Source organism: Amia ocellicauda, chromosome 2 (assembly GCF_036373705.1).
Source record: "Amia ocellicauda isolate fAmiCal2 chromosome 2, fAmiCal2.hap1, whole genome shotgun sequence".
NCBI lineage: Eukaryota > Metazoa > Chordata > Actinopteri > Amiiformes > Amiidae > Amia > Amia ocellicauda.
This window is the reverse complement of record NC_089851.1, coordinates 12,653,376-12,678,644: the sequence shown is the minus strand read 5'-3', so window position 1 is coordinate 12,678,644 and position 25,269 is coordinate 12,653,376. Positions and strand designations below refer to the sequence as shown.

Sequence of the window (25,269 nt, the reverse complement as noted above, 5' to 3'; positions counted from 1 at the left end):
TTAAAGATTTTTTTCTTTTTTTATTTCTTCAATGTTAAATACCATGGGACAGGATTTTAAGAATGGAGAGCTTTTTTTCAGTCAACATTTGCCTCACAAAGGATATATAATTTGTGGCAAAAAAAAAAAAAAGAATAAAGTCTGCGTTGGTATCAGCAGGGACAGGAAAAGAATGAAAAATTTACAAGGAAGGAGGCACCGATTTCCCCAGCAGACCTCTTGACATTCCCAAAGAAAGGAAGAGTACGAATCGGACTAACAAATTGAATTTCAAGAGGCAATCCAGCAACAGGTAGCAAAAATTCTTTTTAAAAGGATTAAAATAACATTTACAAGACACTTAACATTCCATTCAACTCTTATTAAAACCACAGAGAGAAAGAGAGAACAATTCATTTTTTACGATTTTTTATCAAGGGCTCTATGTAGTACCTTGACACGCCTGCTATTGTTGTTTTGATAATGTACATTTTTTTTTTTTTCAATTCCCCAAACCCCCCGAAGAACTGAAAACAAAATAAAGGAAAACTTTTCTTCTTTTGTGTGTGTACTAACCGTGTGAGAGATTGTTAAAGGCAAGGCCTGTTTATGATGCTGTACACAAACATGGTCACTGTGGGCCATACTACCAATGATATGGCAGATCAACGAAAAGACATTTCCAGGCCTAAATGAGCACGTTTGCATGCTTCTCCTCTACAAGATGAACTTCCCTAGGAAGAATCCGATGAAAATGGCTGCAATTACGACAAGGAGAGAGGGAAGAGAGTTGGATCCGTTGTCTCTACCCATTAATCCTCCCGTGTTTGATACTATGTTGTCTGATCGAGCTACCTTCCTCATTCTCAAGCCATCATCCTGAATGAAAAAGAAAAAGATGAAAAGTTTAAAAAAGTAGCCCTACTAAAACATTTAGTACCTATGAAAAGCTGTGCAAAGGGGTTACTATAGGTAATTGGACCCTCTCCTAAAACAATAGCAGTGTTTCTCAAACTTTCTGCCCGTGGACCACTCAGTCCATGCAAACATTTCTGGGGACCACCCAGCCCTGGTGACAATACACATTCATGGATGACCGAGAAGATCATCGTGGACCACTAGGTCCAGGGACAACACTTTGAGAACTACAGCACTTACTTTTTGACCTAGACCCATTGTTTATTTTTTACAGTCTTATACCAGAGAAGTTTAAGTACCTAACTAACTTGAAGGAAAACCTGCTGCTTTCTGTAAGAAAAGCTGAACTTTGGACGGAAGTTCACCTTTCAGCATGACAATGACCTGAAGCACACAGCCAAAAATACACTGGCGTGGCTAAGGAACAAAAAGGTAAATATCCTGGAGTGGCCCAGTCAGAGCCCCAACATAATCCAAATCGAAAATAATTGGCATGAATTGAAGACTGCTGTCCATCAGTGCTCCCCAGAGAACTTGACAAGCTTGAACAGTTTTGTAAAGAATATTCAAATATTGCCAAATCTCACTGCATAGTTGGTAGAGACCTATCCCAACAGAATGACAGCAGGTGCTTCTTAGTATTACCTCAGGGTGGTGGAGACATATCCAAGAACAATATTTCAGTGTTTAATTATTAAAGATAACAAATATAACCACCCCCCCCTTAATACCCCCACCACCATCAACACACATGCATGCATGCACGCACACTGCAAGACTGAAAACGTTATAATGGAAATGTGGCAGACACATTGCAAGAAGAACAGATCAAAGATGGACAAGGGAAGCTATAGAACGGATCCAAAGAGACAAAAAGACTTAGAAGACGACCACATAAAAGATGGGAAGATGAAAAACTTTGCCGGCATGACACGGAGAAGAAGCTGTAGACAGAAGCAAGTGGAAACATCTTAAGGAGACCTTCATCCAGCAGCAGATTGATAAAGGATGATAGTGATGACACACACACTCAAACAAACCAACTCCGTGGCTCTACAAGATAGATATATTTTAGGTTGAAAAACACTATCTCGATTTTCTCTCTCTCATACTGACAGACATACAAGAGATATTTACATCAACTTAATATATTCACCACATTACATAAAAAGTATTGCCAATGAAGGTATGGGAATAATTACATTTACCCAAGGAGAGAACAAGCTGTTCATTTGATGAATCCCTTTAAGCATTTCATGAGCTCTGACAACGTCAGCCCGAATACAGTCTCACAGATGTCTATCTCCTACAGTACAACCAGTGAGGCCCCTGAAATGAATGACCTATAACATGTCATGCAGAGTCCAAGCAGACAAGAGTGATATACCCAAAATGTTAAGCGATGTAAAACAGTCCAAGTACCTTAAGCTGCCGGTTTTCATCTGCGAGTTTCATCATTTCAGACTGGAGCCTCTTGCACTCTTCCATTAGTTTCCTCATCTCGGTGTCATCCATCGACATGCTGCTTGGCTTTGGCACAGAGGGACCATCTTGCTTAGAAGCATTAAGGATTGGGGCAGATTTGCTTGAATCAATGTCATTCTGCAAACGTGAGAAAGAATCAGTGAGAACAGTTTCAGCCAGCCATGGTTTCCCCAGTGAGGAAAACAGAAACAGCTGACAATGTAAACTCTGCCTTATAGCACTGATGAAGGGCTTATGCGCAATATTAGATTTCTATAATATTAGTGATTGATCAATGTTAGCCATGATTGCACACAATAAGCGATACTGTTTGGCGCTACTTCGCCTTTGCTCTTGTATGGACCCTATTCCACACAAGAGCAACATGCTTTTTATTATACAGTCCTAATTTCTCCAACTTATCTGAAGTGTGGTGATCTATTGATGTTAAATGCTTTTCTTATTATTATTACAATTATTAAATCTTCAAAACCACTTTACTTGACATTTACTAATGGACATGTTAAAAGCATGTTTTTATTTCCAACCATATCTTCAGCTTTAGAGTTTTCTTCTTTATCAATGCTCTTTCAAACGCGCAAAAACAAATTCCTAATCTAGTTGATGAACAAAACCATGAGAAACTATAACGTAAATATCTGAAAGAAAACTAGGACAACCATATTTAGAAAAATACAAATATTTTCAAAAACAAGATGGAATTCAGAAAATCGCTGTTCAACAACCCTCCGTCCTGTCAAGCTCGTCTGAATGGAGCCGATCCTGATCAGAACTGACCGGGGTGGGGGTGGGGGGTACAGCAGTTATGTGATGAGGTCAACAAACTGCAGTTTCATCAACAGCTTTGTTTTAACCTAAACAGGCAGTGTGGGACCAGTACGTGCTTTTGAACATTTCTTTTTTTTTTTTTTTTTTTTTTTTTTTAAACCTTTTCAATGCAATTTAAATCCCCAAAGTATCTCACATATTGGGAGGTTTTTTTTTTGTTTTTTTTGCTGCAAATGGGTGATATCATTTTGGGGTGGTGTGTGCATTATTACTGAAGTCCTCAACTCTAGAGAGGAGGTGGATATATACAGACTGTGCACTGCTAATAATCCTTCTTGAACCTCAGTAAAGCACTAGTGAGTCTCCCTGGAACAAACCTGCTTCTTTCTCACGCTGACCTGACTGCTGGGGACAGACACAAAACCCTGAAGGTCACTCCTGATGCTAATGTTGTCGGGGGTGCTCAAGAGCCAGGTGTTGAAAGGGGTGCGAAACTCAGGAGCACCCATTGGAGTTGGGGCAGCTTTTGGTGGCAGGCGAGCTCCACTTTCTAAACCAAGGCTTGGATAGAGATTACGGACTCTGGCTGGTTGTAAGGGGGTCACTAAACCACTGGCTAATATCTTCTGCTCTCCCTGTTTTTAAGAAATGACATTCATGCAGAAGAAATCTGAAAACATGCAGGCTTTTACAAAGGTTATAAATCAAGACTTTGCATAGTTAATTTTTAATACACTTCTCATATAATCTAACATCTACTCTAACAAAGGGATTGTTTAAATATACAGATTTATGTGGTAAAAAACAACTAGATAGCATCAATAAACATAAAAGGTCACTTTTGTGAAAATGTACCCAACAAAAAGGAAGAAAAACAGCAACCAATACCAATAATAGAACAATAAGCAAGTTTAGGATCTACAAACAAAGATAAATGCATTGGATACTTTCACCTTTTATCAATCCATCTCATTCCAAGAATGATACAGTGTTTTAAAACAATAGTAGTTTTAATTAATAAAGGCCATACTTATTTTGCATAATGTCTAGTCTTTTTTGATCTATGTGTGAACTTCCTATATAACACTAAAACAAATATTTGATTTATTATGAGTATTCCAAGATAAAACCTATGAAAACATGGAACTTTAAAAGAGTAAACAGGGGCTCTAGGCTCAACTGGTAAATGCCTCCATTTGGTGTACAGGTTGTGGTCTATAGTCCAGGCATCAGTGGTTTGACCCTGAACTAATGTCATAGCCAACTGTGGCCGGGAATCCCCACAAGGCAAGCACACGACTGAGTCTGCAGATGCAGGCACTGCCTGAGCCGGGTGGGTTTAAAATCATTCAGGGTTTCTCGGTTTGCAGTGCAACTGCGCCTTTTTCCAGGAAAAACCTATAGGAAGCCATGATTTGAAAGCATGACAGTAATTCCCCTGCACCTCTGTGATCTAAGTGAGGAAAGATAAATCAGAGTTCTTTCCAAGATCGAGACATTTTACTCACCACTTTATCGTTTTCAGAAGGCAGTTCAAAGATGCATCTCAGTTTGGAATCCATGAGATCATCGGGTTTTGCATCTTTCCACTACACAGATTAAAAGTTTGCATGTTATTCAACAAGTAAGAGACTACACAAGACATAATCATGAGCCAGGCATGTAAACTAAACATAAAAAGTTCTCTCCACCCATACTGCAAAAAACAACAATTAAACTTTAGACTAAGCTGTTATGCATGAACACACACATTTGAGAAATCCTAGTCTGAAGTTGCAGAACATAAAAATAAGGCATGTTTGAGATTATGAAAGAAGAGAATTTTCTTTTCTATTCTTATAGTGTAGATACTTTATAAAGCCATAGCTTTCTACAAAAGGAACAAGATTTCCCCCTATTCCAATGTAGACTGAAGTGATCAAAACCAAGGGGAGAGGGCAGGGTGACGCATGTCAACCAATTTACTTAAATAAACTGTCATTAGGCTATTTACTGTCACGCACCTATTAGTCTATTATAAAAGCTGGTAGAAGCAGCTTAAAGGGCTACACATACATGTTAAAAAAAAAAAAAAAATTATTCTTGTTGTGGTCCTTTTATTTATACAATTCATAAACACAGCTTCAATAACTCCTCCCAATTATGTGTTGGAAAACTTGCAACAAATAGTTTTATGGTATAACCACACAGTGGGAGTATATATATTATAAAAAAGGACAACACGTCTGCTCTAATTTTGCTTTGTTCATAACATACACACTGCTGCCCTCTGCTGTAAGAAAGGACTTTGCTGCAATCAATGCTTTCTGATCACCTTTCCAAACTGTATCTATGACACCTTGGTAGCAGTAATTCTCTCTCCTGACATGAAAAAAAAAAAAAACTCACTGTATTAACCAAGCATTCAAAGAATACTACCTGAAAATGTATTTATCATATATAAACCTACTGAAACATCTGTGCTAAAATGAATGTCTTTTCAAGACGTCATAGCATTTGTGGAAAACTGTATTCCATGAGGGCTATTTTATGAGAGGAAAACGTTCTATTTTTAAACATCAATACAGTTTTATGAACTAGCTTTGGAGTTAATAGTGCAATAGAAATACTCAAATAAAAAAATACATGAAACTATGAAAAAGACATTACATTTTTTTTTCTTTACACTTGATTTTCTAAAATTATTTTTAAATTACAAGAGCAAAATAGAATTTGCTATAAACTACTGAAACGTGAAACTAATTGAACAAAGTATAAATGGTTACCTATATATACACAATACATACACACAAATAAAACGACTCATGCATAATAGATCAATGGGAATTAAAGACTTACCACAAGCTCCATGTCTGAAACATTAGATGGAGCAAAAATCGTCTGTACCATAAATTTGTGTTTACTTTTCTCATTGGGATCATAGTCAAATGGCTGTAGCATTACTGCAAAAGACAAGTTAATAAAAAATAAATAAATAAATGTTAGACCCAACGTTAACGTTAGAATCCACCTCTCGTTTGTACTAAAATGATCAAAAATTATACCATTATTGCGATGGCTTTGAACAATATTCATTTCACAAATTTCAACACACCCTTTAAGTACTGAAACCAATATGATACGATCAACACACTAAAAATGGAATGAACCAAATTATCTTTTATATTAGCAAAAATCTGCATATCAGAGGAATCAAAAAAAGACAAGTATGATTACAGAGGATCTACAGCACATTGTGAAGCCTGTGGTGGTCCTTACCTGAGACAGTTACGGTGGACCCTGGGTCAATAATACCGCTGTTCGGTCGTACACAGTACCTGCGCGGCGCCGTCGTCTTCACTTTGAAACATACTTTTCTGTCTGAGGGGTTCTTCAGCTTTAGGTTTGTAGTGACTACATCTGTGAAGGGACCTATTGAGGAGAAGAGATCATTTGAGTGCCTCTGCAAACAGGAAAAGCAGCACAGCAAGCACCAGATACAAGCAGTAAAGTATACACTGAACATTTTAACACCATACATTGGTTTAATAATCACACATCCTCAAGCACCAAATTATTAATTGGAGAACTGAACGGCTTCCAAGTGTAAGGTAAACTTCAATAATTCATCATTGATTATATGCCAATAACATTTTAAATGAAAAGGGGAAGAAAATAAAACTAGATACATCCATTTCTTATTTAGGCATACATTTATTTTTTACTGTTTGCCAACATTCCCGTATTGTTATACATCTATAGTTATTTCAGCATTCAGCAGAAGGTGCCTCAATCTGGTACAAGAATGCCACCTACTGGACAAGCACAACAAGAATCTTAAGAATCCTCAGCTAGAACTCAAAGGCTTGAATGCGTGTAAAACACCTTTGCCATTATTTTTGGGATAATATTCTTGCCTGCATCCTGAGAGGTTAATTTGTCCCCTCTACAAACAGGGGAGTATGGATCAAATGTATAAGTAGTCTAGAGCCCCTCAACTCAAACCATTCTCACTACTATTGTAGGAAATGGATAAGAAAATATATGCTTACAATCACTGAATTAATGTTCTTGACGACACAAATGTCAACATCAGTTCCCCACATGTGAAACCGAACAATATTTTGTGTTTCAGCTCTTGATGACACTGCAGAGAAAAGAATTAAACTGGGGTCTACAAGACACCAATTATAAATGATTGATCACCGACCAACATCTTAACAGAGATTTCACTACATAAAGAAATTTAGATGAAGAAAAAGTAAGACACATGCAAATTAGTTAAGGCTTTAAAAACAAAAGTTTGAATTACAAAAGTGCAGCGGGTTATCAACATGGCTTGACACACACAACAGCTTGCCTTTGACCGACCGCGTGCATGCAAAACCATTAGGCCTAACATTTAAATGAGAAAAGAGGGAAATTCTGAACAAGACAATAACCCTCATTTTAAATCCCAGACAAATTCAAATTCTGAAGCAAAAAGGGGTTATTTAAATGTTTTGGTGCGCTCTTGGGGATCTTACACAACCTGCTGAACAGGGAAAGCAGGTGTGAACCCCTGCCACCTTTTAAAATCACAGTATTAAAAGCTGCATTCTAAAGCATATCTAATCAAAATAAAGAAACATTAGGACTACCATAGCAAACATCCATTTATTTGACATTACAAAAGTGCAGCAGGTTATCAACATGGCTTGACAAGTTTCTCAAGCCATGGCAGAACCTATAGGACCTGGGCAGGACCCCCACCCCCAACATCACATTTCTGCAACACATGAACATCAAAGTGTATTAAACATTGCAGAGAGGGTAAAAGGCTAGTCTCTGTTGAAGAAAGGCCAGGAAACCACCAATGAGTTGGAGTAGGAGAAGCAGGAGTTAGAGCTGGGAGAAAGTGCCCAGGAATACATTTTGAGAGGAACAGGAAGCACTCGAGGGACGGGATTATGCAGCTGCAGCGAGGGGAGGATTTGAATCTGGGTAGTGCACTTGAGCTAGGGGAGAGCGAAGAGGGCCCATCAAACAAATGCAATCTGATAGAACTCCTTGTGGGAATAGGTTAATAACATCCAAAAAATACAGCAGGTGTAATTACATACATTTTAAAAGCTTGACAGCTTTTTATCTTCGTAATATATTAAAGTAGACATTTTGAAGATTACATTCATTTTCAATTTTTTATTTCCAAGGAATAAGGATTTTAAGATATCAGTTTTTGTTTTTGTTTTTACTGATATCCGTGAATTACACTGCCATTTTGAAGAATTAAAAAAAAAAAAAAAATGAAATGGTGGGAACCTGCTTCCACTTTCCAGCTTCTGCACAAGAACGCTTCCAAGAAATTCAAACTGTATTCCATCGACTACAAGACTGATTCGCCTGTTCATTTTAGGAACACAGATCCACATTGTATCTCACAGCAAGAGCTTCCTTAACCAATTTGCAATGCTTTGTGGCCAAGCCCTGTAATAAATAAGTGGCCTATTGAAACAGACCAGCCAGAAAGAGGAAATCGGAATCTGCCAGTCCAGCAGTGACTCGTGAGCTGCACATGAAAGGGGTTACCAAGCAGCCACACACAAAACCAAACACACACTCGCCAGCTCGCCTTTGACAGACTGCTTTCATGTTGGAAGTCTCAATGGATATGACCACAGGAAAATGCTATCACTTGAACTGCAGGCTCCAACGCTGGTGACAGCGGCACGCACCACAGGGGGTGACAATAGTAAAACATGGCTACTCCAGCACATTAGTAAAATGTTATTCCTAAGAGCTTGTGCATCACCTGAGCATTTAAGACATCCTTTTCTTTGGGTTAATTTATTGTAATGGAGACGATCAACGGAAACTAAACAAAAAGGAATACCTCACCTTAACAACCAAGCTGTAGTCATTATTTAGTTTAATAGTTTGTGGTAAATATCTTGCATACAAAACTGTTAATATTTAAATGAGAAGAGGGAATTTCTGAACAAGTGAATCATCCTTCATCATCATCATTTTGAATCCTAGACAAATTCAAACCAAAAAGGTTGAGGTCTTTAGGATCTTACACAAACCGCTGAAGTGGGAAAGCAAGTGTGAATCACTAGCAATGTTAGCTAAAGCATAGCTATCCAACTAGACTGAAACATTAAGAAAAGGTCAGTCAACAGGTACGACATCCAGCATGACTGAGGCCCTAAGATTTAACTTGCTTTACTCAGCACCAGGTACCTGAATACAAAGCTTGGGTTACACTAGCAAACACCCCTTTATCTGCCATAAGAGATGATACTGGACCTCACACAGTGGTTTCTGAATGGACACACTCTGAAACTCTAACCCCCCAACCCTCACAGAAGCATTTCATTAGTCTGGCTTGGTCTCCCATCAGCACCATTGCTTCTGCCCATTCGTGCACTTGATCCCAGACGAAGCAGCTGCACTAAAAATAAAGCATTATAACTGCATACCACAAAGGACACCAATGTTTTCAAGAAATATTTTGTTCTGCCCATGAGACAAAGACAGTTGAACACTGCTTGCATTTTCTAATCACTAAGGTACATGATAGAGAGACAAATCACACAATATGTTTCTCCTGTCAGTAGCAGTATCACCACTTGTGCTCTTTCCCTCTGCTATATTGGTCAAATACTGCAGATGCACACATTTAGATAAAATTATTATTATAGTAGTATTCTATATTTACCAGAAAACCTGCAATTGCTTGTATCCCATTAAAGCATTTCTTGTATTAAATACCATATAATTACTTTGATATAATGTAACACCATGCACACAATTATGCTTGTACATGTCATTAGTACAAGACGTTAGTTTTAAATACAGAGCCTTCGATGTCTCCAGGACACTACTTTAAAGGAAAAAATAAGCAGGAATACAGTTGAAAGGATTAAAAAATAAAATTGCCCCATAAGCAAGGATCACAATAAGAATCAGCCTAAGTTTTCCTGGAAGCAGAAATCAATGGTTCTATGCAGTCCTAGTCTTCCCTTGCTCACGCTCTTAACCAGAATTTTGTGAAACCTAAAAAGCACCGACAGCAAATATAGCACTTGACTTTAAATTTACTGCTCAATGCAGCAGCTTTTGACATCTCCGACTGATTTTTGACCTCTATCAACTTCCTATTAGATCATTTAAAAATTATGGATAACAATTGCATTTTATATACAACGTTTACATTTACATTTAATACTATAATACATATTGTAAAAGTACCATTGTAGAGATCTTAGAGATGCATAATGAAAACAATGGCAAATGTTTAAATTAGGATCTTAAAGCAGCTGAACTCTGTGCCAGATACGAGTGGAATCACATGGTTCCAAGGCGGTCCCATGTTTGAGGACTGCAAAATTGGCTGAACTCAGAAATATGGAGAACTTCTGAGAACCGAACAAGAGCGCTTTCACTTTACACTTAATTCAATTATTGCTCAATGCACAGTAGGCTAGAGGTCAGGAGTGCTACACAACCAACGTCAATGTACATTTTCCACACACGCATACATACACACTGTTGACCTTTGACAACCTTTTTCATATAAAGCGATTGGTAACATAATATATATATATATATATATATATATATATATATATATATATATATATATATATATATATATAGAAGTTAAGGATAAAACACTGAATATATAGTAATTATATGGACCTAAAAATCAACAAAATGTAAAATTTGAAAGAGATCCAGGAATTTACTTAGTTCCTTATTTGTAAGGGTTCAGATTAAGATTTAGGTTTTATAATTTTCATTAAATGCAAGCAATCAGTTATGTTTAGGGATGTCATTTGTCAGCAATTTAGATAAAAATGTAAAGGAAATTATAATTGCAAAACACAAATCCCTCTGATATCACTGGACTCGTCTTTTTTTTTTATGTAACTTTGAATAAAGTGTACCTGCATCAAATATCAGCATTAAAAACAGAGACAATCACAGATAACAGATAAGTGACCCATTAAGTAGTTTTAAAGCAGACTTTGCTTCTTTCTTAACTGGTTCCAATACAATTTTGAATTTTGGGTGCAGTCACTGACCAAGTGCTCACAGGTCAATATTGCAGACAACTGTTTGATCATAGAAATGGCTCCAAGAGGAAAGAGATTGGGGACATATTCTTGAGAGAATGAACCAGAGCAGTAGATAAATATTATATCTGCACACTTCTTTAGTGTGAAATCACATCCTAGGCAAGCATTGCTAGCTTGTTGCAAATAATGTGGTGACTGTGGAGTAAAATGAAGTGGAAATCAATACATTTGTATATTTAAAGGTCATAAAGCTTGTATTTTAAACGTATATAAAAATATGGCTAGTTTACTAATCAGAACAGGAAAATTGAATTTTGTTTTGGCCAAATGCTCCATTACTGACATATCTCAAAAAAGCTATTACTTGTAATTTAAAACGACAAATGTAATCCACTTTACAATAGAAGAAAATATTTTTATAGGATTGGGACTCAAACTGCAAAACATCACCGTTTTCTGATATGTTGCTAATACTGAAGTGCATTTGTGTTTCTTTAGAGAAGCACCATTACTTCTGTATTTGTCCTACCTAACAGAAGTACAAAACAAAGGCTGAACTTATTACCAGGTGTAGGTATCAAAATTAGCTGGCATAATTTGGCCTTGCAGTGAAATGTATCAATTAGGCCAATATTTATTACAAATTACACCACTGTAAACTTAATTCTATAAAAAGCCCTGCCATTACTATAATTCTAATAAGACAATCAGTTTAGTTCATGTTCAATATTGTTTCCCTATGACAGGTGGAGCGTAATCTATTGGGAATAAAACAATCAGTAGAAATGCAAATGTAATTTAAGTGTAAACAATTTACACATTAGGATCTGGTAAGGGAGGAAAAGACTGTCAATATGGAAAATGTTGGAGATTTAATTGGAAAGCAGAGCAATGCAAAGTCTTAAATACAAACGTGAACAAAGATCATCTCCACAAAGCACTACAGGCCTAAAATCTTGGATGATTTTATTTCACTGTGGAACAAACCTTTATAAAGATTATCTGACCTCAAGTCAGGTCAAAAGTAGTCTCAACACCTTTCTGTTGAAGCATGTCTAAGGCCATCCCCATGTGAATGGAGGCTGAAGCAAGCTTTCTACTGGGCATGGATCCAGAGAGACATTTAAAGGCCCTTGTTAAAACAGCTGACATGTTGGCATGCTAGGAGTTCCATTCTCAACCTACACCTTTCCACGGAAGTGCACAATGGTTTGAAACAATAAGGGGGAAAAGAGAATACAGCAACCTGCCAAAGTTTGTACACTTTTAAAACTAAAAGCTGCATGAGAAGATTTAACCGATACGTATCGCACATTTACAGTGATAAGACAAAGTGCGAGTGAAGCAATTATCAAACGCAAACTTGTTACACAAGATTCCCAAAATGTGTGGGAGCTGTAAAGTAAAATGGTCGATTGTTTTCCACAAAAGTGAAATGTTTGAAATTTTGAACGTGTTATTCAAATTTTATTGCTGCAAGGCGAAGTTTTCACAATTCAGTTTTAATGACCCAAGAAAGTTTATAAGCTCCTACTACTTTATGTAGAGGGAAAAAAATAAATTAAACTAAAAGATTCAGAAAATCAAAAGCACTGATAATGCACTAGCAATGTCAAGCTTGCTTTTCCGAAAATAAGGAGACAACTTAGATGCATGTTAAATCATCTAATGCACTTTGACAACCAAAGGAGATGTATCCAATTTCTAGCGCTCAGATTTCGATGTTAATAGTACCTTCACTTAAAGGATTTCTCTTGGGCTGAGACACAATCTTGCATCCTAAAACGTCCTGTACAAAAACAGTAACACTGAAAAATGTTCATCAGAACCTGTGATCACTTATTTTTAAGGTTTCAATTGCCTAAAGGTGACAACAGAACATTAAAACAGCACTAGACTGTATTAATGATCAGGTACATTTCCTTTTTTTAATCATTATATTAATTTTTCGCTGTTAGTTTCATATAGAAGGTTTTATTGCGGTTATCTCATCCTTCTTAGTCTCTCTCAGAACAAGAACAGGACAGCCTAAATTTGAAATACAGCCTGCCGTGGCAACCAAGAGTGAGGTGAGTGTTAGATGCTGACTGTGTGGAGTGTGAGGGCTGGGTTGCAGGCTACTTTGGAATGGCTTTGTTGGCATTTTTGGGTGGAGGTAGATGAGGAAAGGAGGGTCAGTTGCAAAGGCAAGGCTCAGTCCTAGTATGGCAGCAGACCATTCTGTGACCTATTTCAACTGCTGCTGAACCAGAACATCCCTGGTATAGCAGGGAGCTCAAAGGACATCAGGAAGAGAATTGTAAGTGCTCAACTATGGTTATAAAACCATTTCAAAACATTTTGGGCTCCATCAGTCCACGGTAAGACAAGTGGTATACAATGTTCATACCTCTACAACAAGATGCAAACTGAATGGCAATGGTATTCATCGGAGGCTAGCCATCTACATTTTGTAAAGGACCACCTTTGATGACCCTAATGGGTAAATGGGTATTAAAGCAAGACAACTATCCAACCAAAATCTACCAAAGAATGGATTAAGAGGAAGACATTTTATGTTTTGGATTGGCCAAGTCAAAGTCCAGTCCTCAACCCAATGGAAATGTTGTGGCAAGACCTGAAACTGGCAGTTCATGCAAGACATGTCTCAAATCTCAGTTTGCAGGAGTTCTACAGGAAGGAATTATCAAAAAAGGAGGTGACAACTTATTGAATCTTTTTTATATTTATGTGTCTAATTCAGGTTCTCCTCACAAAGACTTGAGATTTAGATAAGATTTTATAAGGTTTTATAAGGTTGTAGGGTTCACAAACTTTCAAGCAGCACTGTATGTCAACCAAGATCCACGTGTATATCATTTTTAATAAATGTTTTACAACATGTGCCAAATTAAATGTAAAGGGGATGTGTGTTAATAAACAATCTGCTTATTTAAAAATTATATTACACTCAGGAAATAAAGTAGTATACCTATGCAACAGGCCACAAAACCATCTTGGTATTTCCCAAGCATGTGTGTGTAAATTAAGTGGACAATTTGCAACATCACGTATTCCACACAAATGGTTAAATATAGCTTGGACATAAGTCTTTCATTTTCAGAATGGCTGTATTATTATTAGGGCTGTACCCAACTCAGAATTCTGTCAGTCGAATCGGATCTGGCTGATCAATACAGAGATTCGACTATTGGTTCCTTTTTTCTTTTTTTTTCATAATAGACTATCTGGCAATCATAAAATCCATTGGCATGAGTTTCAGTGATGATTTCGGAAAACATTAACATAAGCAAATACAACAGAGTCATGGGAACATATTTTTTTGCATTTAAAAATCAATAGAAGACAGCTCCATATGATGCAGGATTTGAATTGTGGTTTATTTGAATTGCACACAATGTCGGGCTACCATATGGATTTGTCGGAATAATGTGACAGGCAGCACACGTATTTATTTTTAAATCAGGCTAAACAAAATGCTTTATTTCACTGTAAACAATAAAAACGTGTAAATGAGTAAACAATTAACCGTTTAAAATAAATTCACGACACTGCCCAACTGACATCTCTTCTTACAACAAGATAGGCCTACTTCTTTATTTATCTTTAAACGACTAATAAATCAATCAAAATACTGCCATACTTTAGACTTCTTCTGAGACAGCCTTTATCAACAATTCCACCACCTCAGGTTTCAGCTTCTCTCATCAATGAGGCCAGCCTATTTTCTCAGTTGTTTGCAATGGGAGTGCCGCGTATTTAAACAGCCAACAGCGCGACGCGGCGTGTCTCTTCCCCGCTGAGCGCTGCGCGTTGTTTTCTGGTCACAGAGAGTTGACAAATGTTCAACTTTCGGTAAAACGCTGCGCTCGTCACTGTCACTTTTTACCAAGCCGTCCAATCACAGCGGAGGAGGGGCGGGACAAATACCACACTGCCCGTCCGTCCTCTCTCTCTTAGCGCTTTTCCACCGTCAAGGAGCCGGTGCCAGTGCTGGAGCCGCTGCTCGGCCTGGGAAGCAGCTGATCTTTGCGCTATACGAATATGCTAAGATAACTCAGCCTTTTATTTGTATTTATTTGTATTGATGCATTAAGTGATTTACACCGATTCGCTATTTCAAACACTTGTACTGTATTGAATAAAATACAAGTTAGAATTAACATGCATTCGTCACCACGCACACAGTTCATTGTGAATATACTTTGTATAAGTGGATACATTTTCATTCATTTTGTGGCGTATTTTTACTTTTATTCTTGTTTAAAAACAATGACTATAGGCTAGCCTACTGATTATGAATGTGGCGGTTTTGGGGGTATTTGCAGCACAGTCATGGGCAGATCAATATAACTGTCGGAGATCTCAGGTGATGTTAATGGTTTGATGGGAAATTGTGCTTATTGATGAAGTCTGGGATGATGGTCCCAAATCACTGTTGCCAGACACCGGAGCAATGCTCCTATGTTTTGAAAGTCGCCCTGGATAAGGGCGTCTGCTAACAAATACATAATAATAATAATCCATTGTCAGCACTGCTGGCGTGTGAGCACAAAGCGCATCACTGTAACAGCGCTTATTGTGTATTTGATCTTCTCTTACTGTAGAATATGTACGGTTTGTGTAATTCGCCCTGTGCTAAGAAAATTAGTATTATTAATCATGCGCAAACCAACCCGGTTCCAGATTAGGCACCGGCACCTTGTCGGTGGAAAAGTGCATCTGTGTGCTTCAGCCTTCCCTTCATCCAGAGCAAGGGCCTGAGCAATTACTCTACCTTGTGCCGACATTTTACATTCAGTATTTGTTAGCAACACAAACTATTTGCGACATCAGGTACTTCAACACATGACTTCCGTGGATAATCCGTATCATAGCACTGAAACAGCGCTGCGTCTCCAGAGCGCCAAGGCTCCAGCGGCACTGTCAGATGAGCCGGCAGTGTCAGCTGCACAAAACGCCGCATCAGGCAGCGCACGTCGTCACGCAGATTCTTTTTGGTGCAAGCACGCCAGCTTGCCCTGCTAGAATATAAAATATAGGCCTACATCTACAATTATTGTAATACTTCAATAACTTTTGATTTGACTGACAAAAAAAAAACAAAAATAAAACGACTGCTCGACTTGAAGAATCTCAGTCGACTGAGGGGTCTCCGACTGATGATTCGACTCGTCGATTTTCAGGGGGCAGCCCTAATTATTATTAATGATGCAGCAAGAAAAACTGTGCAGGCAATGGTAAATATAGGACTTTCCAATTTGAATGTCTAAGAGGTGTGCAAGGCATAGGTGGTGCATGGGTACATCCAACACATACGAAACTGTAGCTGACAAATCGGTTCCAAAGCAGAGATCAAAGTTGCTGAACAATACATTGTATTTCAGAAACTGTACTCATTAAAGTAAAATATTTAATAAAAACTAATGGAAGTACATAAATGTTTGGAAAATATGATATGCTTCGTTTTTGATGTCAAGGTATCATTGATTAAAATGTTACACTTGATCCAAGGTAAATCACAAAAACATTTAAACTTCCAATCAAATCAGTTTTACTTATCCAAAATCATTTTAAAGTACTGTACCGGCCATTGCAAAATATAAGTGCATATTGAATGGAAATATTATCAATGCCTTAGAAATAAAGTTATCCAATTAGCCTAAGGGACCTGCTGGAAATATAATTGCAAAAGGATAATTTTATGTATTCGTTACATTTTTTCCATTTAATATTTGAAGGAAAAGCATTTTCTCCCCTTTTCACAGCTGGTGGCTGAAGCACTTTAAAACATTAACACAATTTTACAGATCACTGAATGTCTGCTTTCAAAGCAAGGTGCTCCCACCCCATTTACTCCAGCAAGGCCAAACACAGCACCAGGTCCTGAGCAAGCAGGTTCACCTGAGGACTTTTGTGTTCAGTCACCTGCAGACAACCATACATAAATACAACAGCCAACTGCAGAAACTGCTATATGGAGCGACCGTATGTCATAAAAGTAAATAAAATTTAATTAAACAATGTATCGGATAAATCTCACAAGCTCCCACATCTAATCCCTAGTCATGGGTCCATAAACAACATTCAACTAAAGGACAGAAGGTCAAAATGCAGGCCACAGTGCAATCATAAAATCCTACAGAATCAACAACAAATCTGTAAATAAACATCTTAGTCAAACCAAACAGCCCTGCACAGTGGATGCGATCTAAAATAGGGCTAGAAGTTAAGCTGTAGATTTTAAATGTACATCTCCAGAAGCTGGCTGAAATTGAAAAGGTATTTAGCATGTGTCCATCCATTCAACTTCAGCAAAACCATTTCACTTAATCCATTTAGGTTTCATAAAGGTTCTCTCTATTTAGGATCGAGCTGCTAAAGAAAATAAGGGGACATCTTAAGCAGTTTTCAGGGAATCAAGATTCAGGGATGGTAAAGTAGACCGTGAATTCCTATTGAAACAGGTAAAGATCAGAGATATCAGATCTGGTCATGGTTTTATGAATAAGTAAGTGGTCCAGGTTAACTAAGACTAAAATCAAAGATTGTAAATCACCACAACATTTGCCTTAGTTGCCATCTTTTCAACAGTAACTTCAATTTTTACATGATTTCATCATCATCATTACTTGGATGAACATATGGATGTCACTGGACCAGATTCCTTCCTATCCTATACGGACAACTAAAAGCCCACCCCCCGCAAGGATGGCCCTGGATGTCAGCCCCATCGTGTGGTTAATACATCATCATCTTGCCAGTAATCATTGTGACTCAACTTCCTCTTAAGGAAGATAAGCACTTCCTCTTTTCGACTGGGCAGGTCAGCACTGTGACAGTGAATCTGTCCCCAAGTGTTCCTATATATTTATACATTCACTTCTCTTAGGGTTTCACAAACAATAAATATTGCTTCTGTATATATATATATATATATATATATAGCTCTGGAAAAAATTAAGAGACCAGTGCAAAATTATCAGTTTCTCTGGTATTACCATTTATAGGTATGTGTTTGGGTAAAACGAACATTTTTGTTTTATTCTATAAACTACTGACAACATTTCTCCCAAATTCAAAATAAAAATATGAATGGAATGGAATGGAATGGCTGCCATACATGTAGAGATGCTGATTTAAGAAAAAAATGCAGTGGTCTCAATTTTTTCCAGAGCTGTATGTAAGAAAACAAAATGTTAGCACTTGCTAAATTCAAGCAAATTCACAATTTCCTCGAACAGGACAGGAAGGATGATTACTCTATATTTTCAGAGGATACAAGACCCTTCCGCCAACATGCACATGTATATTTTATTGCCTTTATATTGCCAAATAAGTTGGAATTTGTGTGTTTCAAAAACGATGCAGTTATGACATTACAAATAAGCTTAAGCAGCTTGAATAACAATATATTTAATGGGACAGATGGATAATGAGATTTAATAAAAAACTATCCATCACAGCTATGAATCACATTTATTTCTTAGTCAAACCAAACATATTTCAACTCAAACAGCAGAAAACAATTTTCAGAGATGTGTCATGTAACCAAAATGTTACTCAATCTAAATATTTTGATAAATAAAACTGAAACAAAGAGATAGGGGCATTGTGGTTTTGAGTTGGGAAGTACTCTAATGGACAAAGTGTTGATAAAAAGTCAAAGAGCATGCAGCTATTTATGCTAAGAATGAAACCAAAGCCATATAAAGTATTAAATCAGAGTGTACAATCTTCAAGGCAACTTGGATAAAAACTGGCCTTTTTCCCTTGTGGAAGATAAAGCCTGTTTTTAAAGCACAACAGGAAAGGGTTATTTTCAACAATTTAGTGTTTTCTCCATTACCCTTTTAATTCTATTTACAGTTTATTCAGCAGCAGCTGAGGAGCTTCTAGAATAAATAGTATTTTTTGAGTACTATGCATTTTCTATTTCATCATGCAATGCTTTCAATATTTTCAGATCCCTAGCCTAGACAATAGAACTGGAAACCATACCAAGTGCAATGTTGTACATGTCATTTACATTGCATATTCACCATGTAACAACTTCCAATTTGCAAATGTAAATGTAGTACAAGAGAGAAAGGACAAGTATTACACCATCAATAAGGCCAGTTTATTACTAATTCTTCACGACACCTCATTTTACTGCTGTCAGTTACAAAAAAATCCACTTGTCTCAATAATTATGAAAGCATTTCAGGTAATGAAAGACAGCAAGCAACCTAATGCCAGAGGCAAAACTGAGATGCAACCTTCCATCACTACCATGCAAATTTAAAGAGGCGTTCATTCGACCAGTACACACACTGCAGTTCTACAGCACATTCAGAACTGGCAGCATTTTTACTTTACAACACTTGACTTTTTGTTGACTGTAGGAAAAGAAAATACAAAGTGATGGGACACAGAATATAGGCCCTCTGTTTTTGAAAAATGCAGTGAAATAGGGTTTCCTGGACCATTGCCTCACTTGTGTTTTTATTGACCAACTTAACAACATAATTTCATTTCAGATAACAGAAAACATATTTTATTTTGACACTCCATGATTCTGGGGATTTGAATAAAATCATCATCAGCCCTTTAAGCCTTCTTTAGGTAGTATTTCCTAATTACAAACATGCTTCAATTGATTAATATTGGATAATATTGTTTTGGTGAAATTGAGCAAATTTTATTTTAGGAAGAAACCTGTAATTTTTTACCATGACTTTTGGAAGGGACATATGAAGTAAACTGAATAGCCTACAAGGTACAAGAGGTCACATTACATTTGACATTCAGTAGTCTGAAATCACACTGTTCGGGAAAATCAGCCTGAAACTACCAGGAAGAGCAACGGTTGCTTGGAATTCCTATTACAGAAAACCACTAACATTCCTAATTCACAAGCTAGAAACCACTATAAAAGCAGAGTTGAAATTACAATTTATCACAAAGTTTTATCTTTTTAGAGACAGTCTAACCATTGTTCAGTAACAATTTATTCTAGCCGTGCCAAACACACACTTCCATGTACCGTATAGGCCAGTTAAATGTTAATTTGATGCTAAAAAAAACATAGAATCATATGGTGTTAAACTGCAATGTTACATAATAATTAGTCTACTGCCAGCTTTTACAGGACATACACTTGATTAATTAAATAATCTATCTGTAATTGATTACACCTTAAGCATGTCACATTGCTATCTATAAATACTAAATTAACAGAATGTGCCTTTGAAATCTAATGGTTTGTAAGAGAAATTCAGTGGTCCAGTGTAAGATGCACTCTTGCAACAGCAGAAGTCTTGAAAGCTTTGTATCCAAGTGGTGTGTGTATAATAATGTGCATACTACAAACCTTATTCTGTGTTCATTGAAAGTGCTGGTTTTAGCATGTAGTTCCTTGTCAACTGGTTAGCAGATGCATGCAAAAATAATAAACAGTCTAAATCTGGCAATTTAAGAGAAGGACTCTGCAAAAAAGATGAAAGAATAAATGCAGGGTGCCGAGAATACAGATGACAGTACTACACAAACAGCTGCCTTGTGTTTCCTTCCACACACAGCTTTAAAAAGCTCAACTCAGTGCGAAGCCAGTGCCCTGTGTCCATGAAACACAGAGCCACATCGATTTAAAAGATCTAGACTGAGAGAATCCCTCTGCAGAGATTATTATAAACATCAAGGAAAAGAGGGATCCTACCATACAAACTATACATCAGCTGCTGAGGAAACAGTAGAGGGAGGAAATAATAATAAAAATGGAAGTAGAAGATATTCAGTCATACAATCAACACTGAAGACTATTTTCTATAGGCTATGTGGAAGACATAAGTAGAAGCTTTACCAGTTTACCAGATTAACTGCCAATATGGGAAAGAGAATCCTGATGTCTAGCTATACAGGAAACCAATGAAAATCACTGATGTAACATGACACTGAAGAGAGATGTTCAGAATACCTTCTAATATTGTTTATAGGTAATGTGGAAGACAGGTGCATTATATCTACTCAAGAAGAATAAGTACTGCAGGACATAAGATAGCTAATTTTACTTCTGGAACCAGTATTTCTTTCTGTCATAAATGGCAAGTAAAATGGGACTGATAGTGACCAGACTCTAACCTGACCCTGAATCACAAGATATATTTTCCTTACTTAAATGTACTTACTTGCTGTGAAGTGCCTATCGGCATGCTGCAAATTACCAAACATCTCATCCAGTGTCTTTGGTGCGCAACATACATGTCTTTCTACTGACCCAATGCATGTCAGTGAGCATTTAGATTTCCAATTTCACAATGCATTTGTAGAAACTCTTTGTCTGAACAGAATGGACTTAGGTGCAGTCATTTTATCACTGTCGGACCATATATCATGTTAGGCAAATGGCTTAATACTTAACTACATTGTACCATTAAATTAAGATGGCTGGAAAATAAATCATGTATAGTTCTCCTTTACACTCCATTCAGATTGAATCATGCTTTTTCTATTCAAAAATACAACTTGACATTTTTTATTGGTGGGGTGTAGTCACAGATGATAAATGTATGCATGTATGTATACATAGGCAGTAAGACTTCCTGAAAACAACTATACCTATTAAACCGGAATGCAAGATATGATTTCTATTTAGTATAATCCTTAAAAAACCCTAATAAGATTGTATAAATTCTGTAAAGTCCACAATAAATGTATCCCTGAACACAGCCCAACTCTGACCAGCATAATGCACCTGCAACATGAATTAAATGCATAAGCAATTGTTTTATAATGCTTGTATTGTTGTATAGTTCACTGTATGTTAGTGCTTGTAAAAAAATGTATGTTAGTATAAGTAAAGTGAACAGGAGAAAATAACTTGATGCTACCATTGACACAATACTAAAGGCAAGAACACAATCAGTGTGTTCACATCTGAGCCAATTGTTCATTTAATGTGATCAGTTTACCAAGTGCTGCTGTGAACATTTCTTATCACGATGCTTAAATATAGCCGATGCCGATATACACCAGTTGTCCTACCTGAAAAGGGTGAAAAACTAGACTCAAAGTCACTCAGTATAGCACAAATAACATAATGTACTTTGTAATCAAACTACACATAGATTGCAACACTCCAGTGCATGCCATGTCAAGAGGATTAAATCCTCTCCTAATATTTTTAATGACCCATCAGGTTCTAAAGTAATTAACAGGATAAACAATCTTGAAATAAAATCAACATTAAACATATCAGAGTCTGCCAATTTGTGCCATTAGCTTGACGGAGGCTATTTGCAAAGCCCTTTGATTATTAACTTGTCAAAGTGTGATGCAAAGTTTGCTTTGCCGCCATGCTCAGCTATAATAGCTGATGGTTTGAGGTCCTCAGCAGAGAAATAGAAGACTGTCAATACAAAGCAATTTGATCCTTTCCAAGTTTTCCAAGACAGCAGTCTGGTGCCAGATAGCACTCATTATATTCTACTGTAACAAGCACGGCTTGTGTAAGAACCTGTAGCTTTCTATATCTAAAGCACATCATACAGCTGTGCAAACTGTTTTTTTGTTTGTTTTGCTGTTTAGGCCTGTGAAAAAAGAAACTGGACAACCACTGGAGAGTACCATCAGGATCTTACTTCAACCACTGGAAGTTATTTTCTAAAACAAACAAATTGGAATTAGCTACATGAATATGGACACTATACCAGACTGGCTGTGTCCCTTTTAATCTATAGCTCATGTGAGCCGTCATGACACTGTGGCCTATGAAAACTGTGTCAAAGGGATGGGATAGGTTTGAGTACAATCATCATAAATAGCAGCACCATAGTGTCACCATGTGGTCAACAGAGCCCTTTTCCTGCTTTTACCAACAATACATAATTCTACAACTAGGCCTAGCTACAAATAGGTTCAGTTTGTGGTTTAATGGGTATTTAAAAAAAAAAAAAAAAAAAAACTTCACCCTCAGGTAGCCAATCACTGTCACTCCTTCCTCAGAAACAAAGGAATCACCAGGAAGTAATGGCAACCAGGTCACCTGATTTCACCTGACCCCTTTGAACATATCTGGGATATGCTTGAAAGACCTACTGCACCCTGGTAGCAGCCTCTCGAAAACCTTCAACAGTTGGTCACTGTGATTGTATTGCTTTCACATAGGTCACTTATTGTAACTCATAATAAACCTATTTGAATCTGAATATTGGTGACAATTAGCCTATATGATTCTGAATCCACATATTAGCTGCCCAGTAGATCATATTATCCAGATGTTTTACTATATTTGTATTTTAGCTTTGAATCTGACATGCGAGATTAGATCCGTAGCTGTTTCAGGTCTTACAGGAGCTCAACAGCACAGAGGTGTTCACTTTTCTTATTCGCCTTAACACGTGGAAATCAACACACTTCCCAATTTATCTTTCTGCACACAATGATTCGCGGCTTCAGAACAGGAACCACAGAAAAACAAATACACAAGCTCAACAAACCGACAACGTCTTTTACGGTTTGGCTACTGATTTGTAAAACTTCCAGTACGATTACTACATAGCCAACTTAATACACTCAATCAATTCCACTGCCTGGTACAATGAATGTAATATGCACCGCGCAAGATACACTTCACTGTAAAATGCAGCTTTGCAGTCTATTATACTACTATGCAAAGTCTATTTTTATTCAAATCCACCCTATGGTTATTTCAGGCATGCAACTGACCAGTACGTAGTGCATTCGTGAAATACTCGTTTTATGTCACTATTTCACACAGAAACCCTTAATAAAAAACACCATTCCAGTAGGGACTGCTACTTCAGATCATATCACCAACAGAAAAAACAATGAAGTGGACAGGCCTGACACAAATCTAGACCACTGAAACCCACAGCTCACTAACTGCAGTTAATCGCATTGCCAGACATGGATGGGCAAGTGGTGCCAATGGGCCAAAGAGACGTCTCAGCCGGTACCGACGCGGCCAATTCCACCTTGCGGGCGGGATGCGCCGCTCACTCCAGTGCGGGGATGCACCGCGGCCCACCGACTCTCGCTCAGTTTCTCAAAATGGCGGCGGCGGTTTACCCTGAGTAACCGGAGGGGGGGGTGCCATTCTCTCCGGTTTTGGCGATTCCAGTGCGGCTCTGGATGCCCGCTTTTAACCGTGACAGCGACGATGTCCCCTTACCTTTGAATTTGAGGTCGTTCGGGGGATCGAGGATTAGGATCTGCTCCAGTTTGGACATGTTTGCGGGGATGTGTCGGTGATGTCGCTGCCCAGGAGCCGCTGCGCGTAAGAGTAAGCGAGAGCAGCACTGAGTCACTGAGGGCGAGCGGCGCAGGCGCAATCCGGGGCTCCGGCTTCTGCGACAGTCATGTGCTCGCACTGGTGGATAAGCATGTTTCCTGCTTTTAAATCATATTTATACGCCCATATCAGCTTTTAAACTCTTCTTTGTTTACAGTCCTCAAGTTAATGAAAATGTAAACCCGAACTACATGAGAAATGGGTCCATTATTATTATTATTATTATTATTATTATTATTATTATTATTATTATTATTATTATTATTACCATTATTAAGAAGAATAAGGCTTATTATTGTTGTTATATTCATGTATTAATCTGTGGACTTTAAAAATGATGTTGAAAATATTGTTATTGAATGTACCATACAGAGCATTTAAGGAAGTGCTTAAATACCTTATTACTTTTATAAACGGTATAGCAGAATGCCAATAAATTACAAATATTTAAAAAATATATATCCATTGGCCATCATAAATGTATTTTTTTCATTCAGATTTTTGAATAATTTTAAATATTCCTCATTCAAGGTGTTTGGGACATCATTAATAATTTGCTATTCTGTGGCCAAAAAATAATAATAACACAGAGCCAAACCAGAAGAAGCCCAGTGTCAATAGCTTCTTGGCACAGTTGTTGGTGATAGTGGTACTCTGTCTATGCCTGTGACACAAGTAAATACTGACTGACAGTCTCTCTATCGAACAGAGATTCAACCTGCCTCCACATGCATACATACATATAATTAGTACTGTTGCCTCACAGCTCCTGGGACCCAGGTT

At 37.4% G+C, this 25,269-nt stretch overlaps 1 protein-coding gene across 1 annotated transcript; it reads right to left on the bottom strand.

The window, feature by feature from the left end:
- LOC136764746 (vesicle-associated membrane protein-associated protein A) lies at window positions 1-24,523 on the bottom strand. The gene is made up of 6 exons (XM_066719058.1): window positions 24,367-24,523; window positions 6,409-6,561; window positions 5,989-6,092; window positions 4,659-4,739; window positions 2,320-2,499; window positions 1-858 (listed from the first exon to the last, which is right to left on the bottom strand). Exons 1-6 carry the CDS (start codon window positions 24,422-24,424, stop codon window positions 697-699), a joined length of 738 nt encoding a protein of 245 aa, XP_066575155.1. The 5' UTR covers window positions 24,425-24,523; the 3' UTR covers window positions 1-696.
- Between the last annotated feature and the right edge of the window lie 746 nt (window positions 24,524-25,269).

Bases quoted from the DNA above. Each gene is read 5' to 3' on its own strand.
- LOC136764746 (XM_066719058.1), bottom strand. From the start codon at position 24,424: ATGTCCAAACTGGAGCAGATCCTAATCCTCGATCCCCCGAACGACCTC. The intron at 6,093-6,408 runs GTAAGGACCACC...TGTCTTTTGCAG, and splicing joins GTCCACCGTAACTGTCTCAG to TAATGCTACAGCCATTTGAC. The intron at 2,500-4,658 runs GTGAGTAAAATG...TCACGTTTGCAG, and splicing joins CTTCTGAAAACGATAAAGTG to AATGACATTGATTCAAGCAA.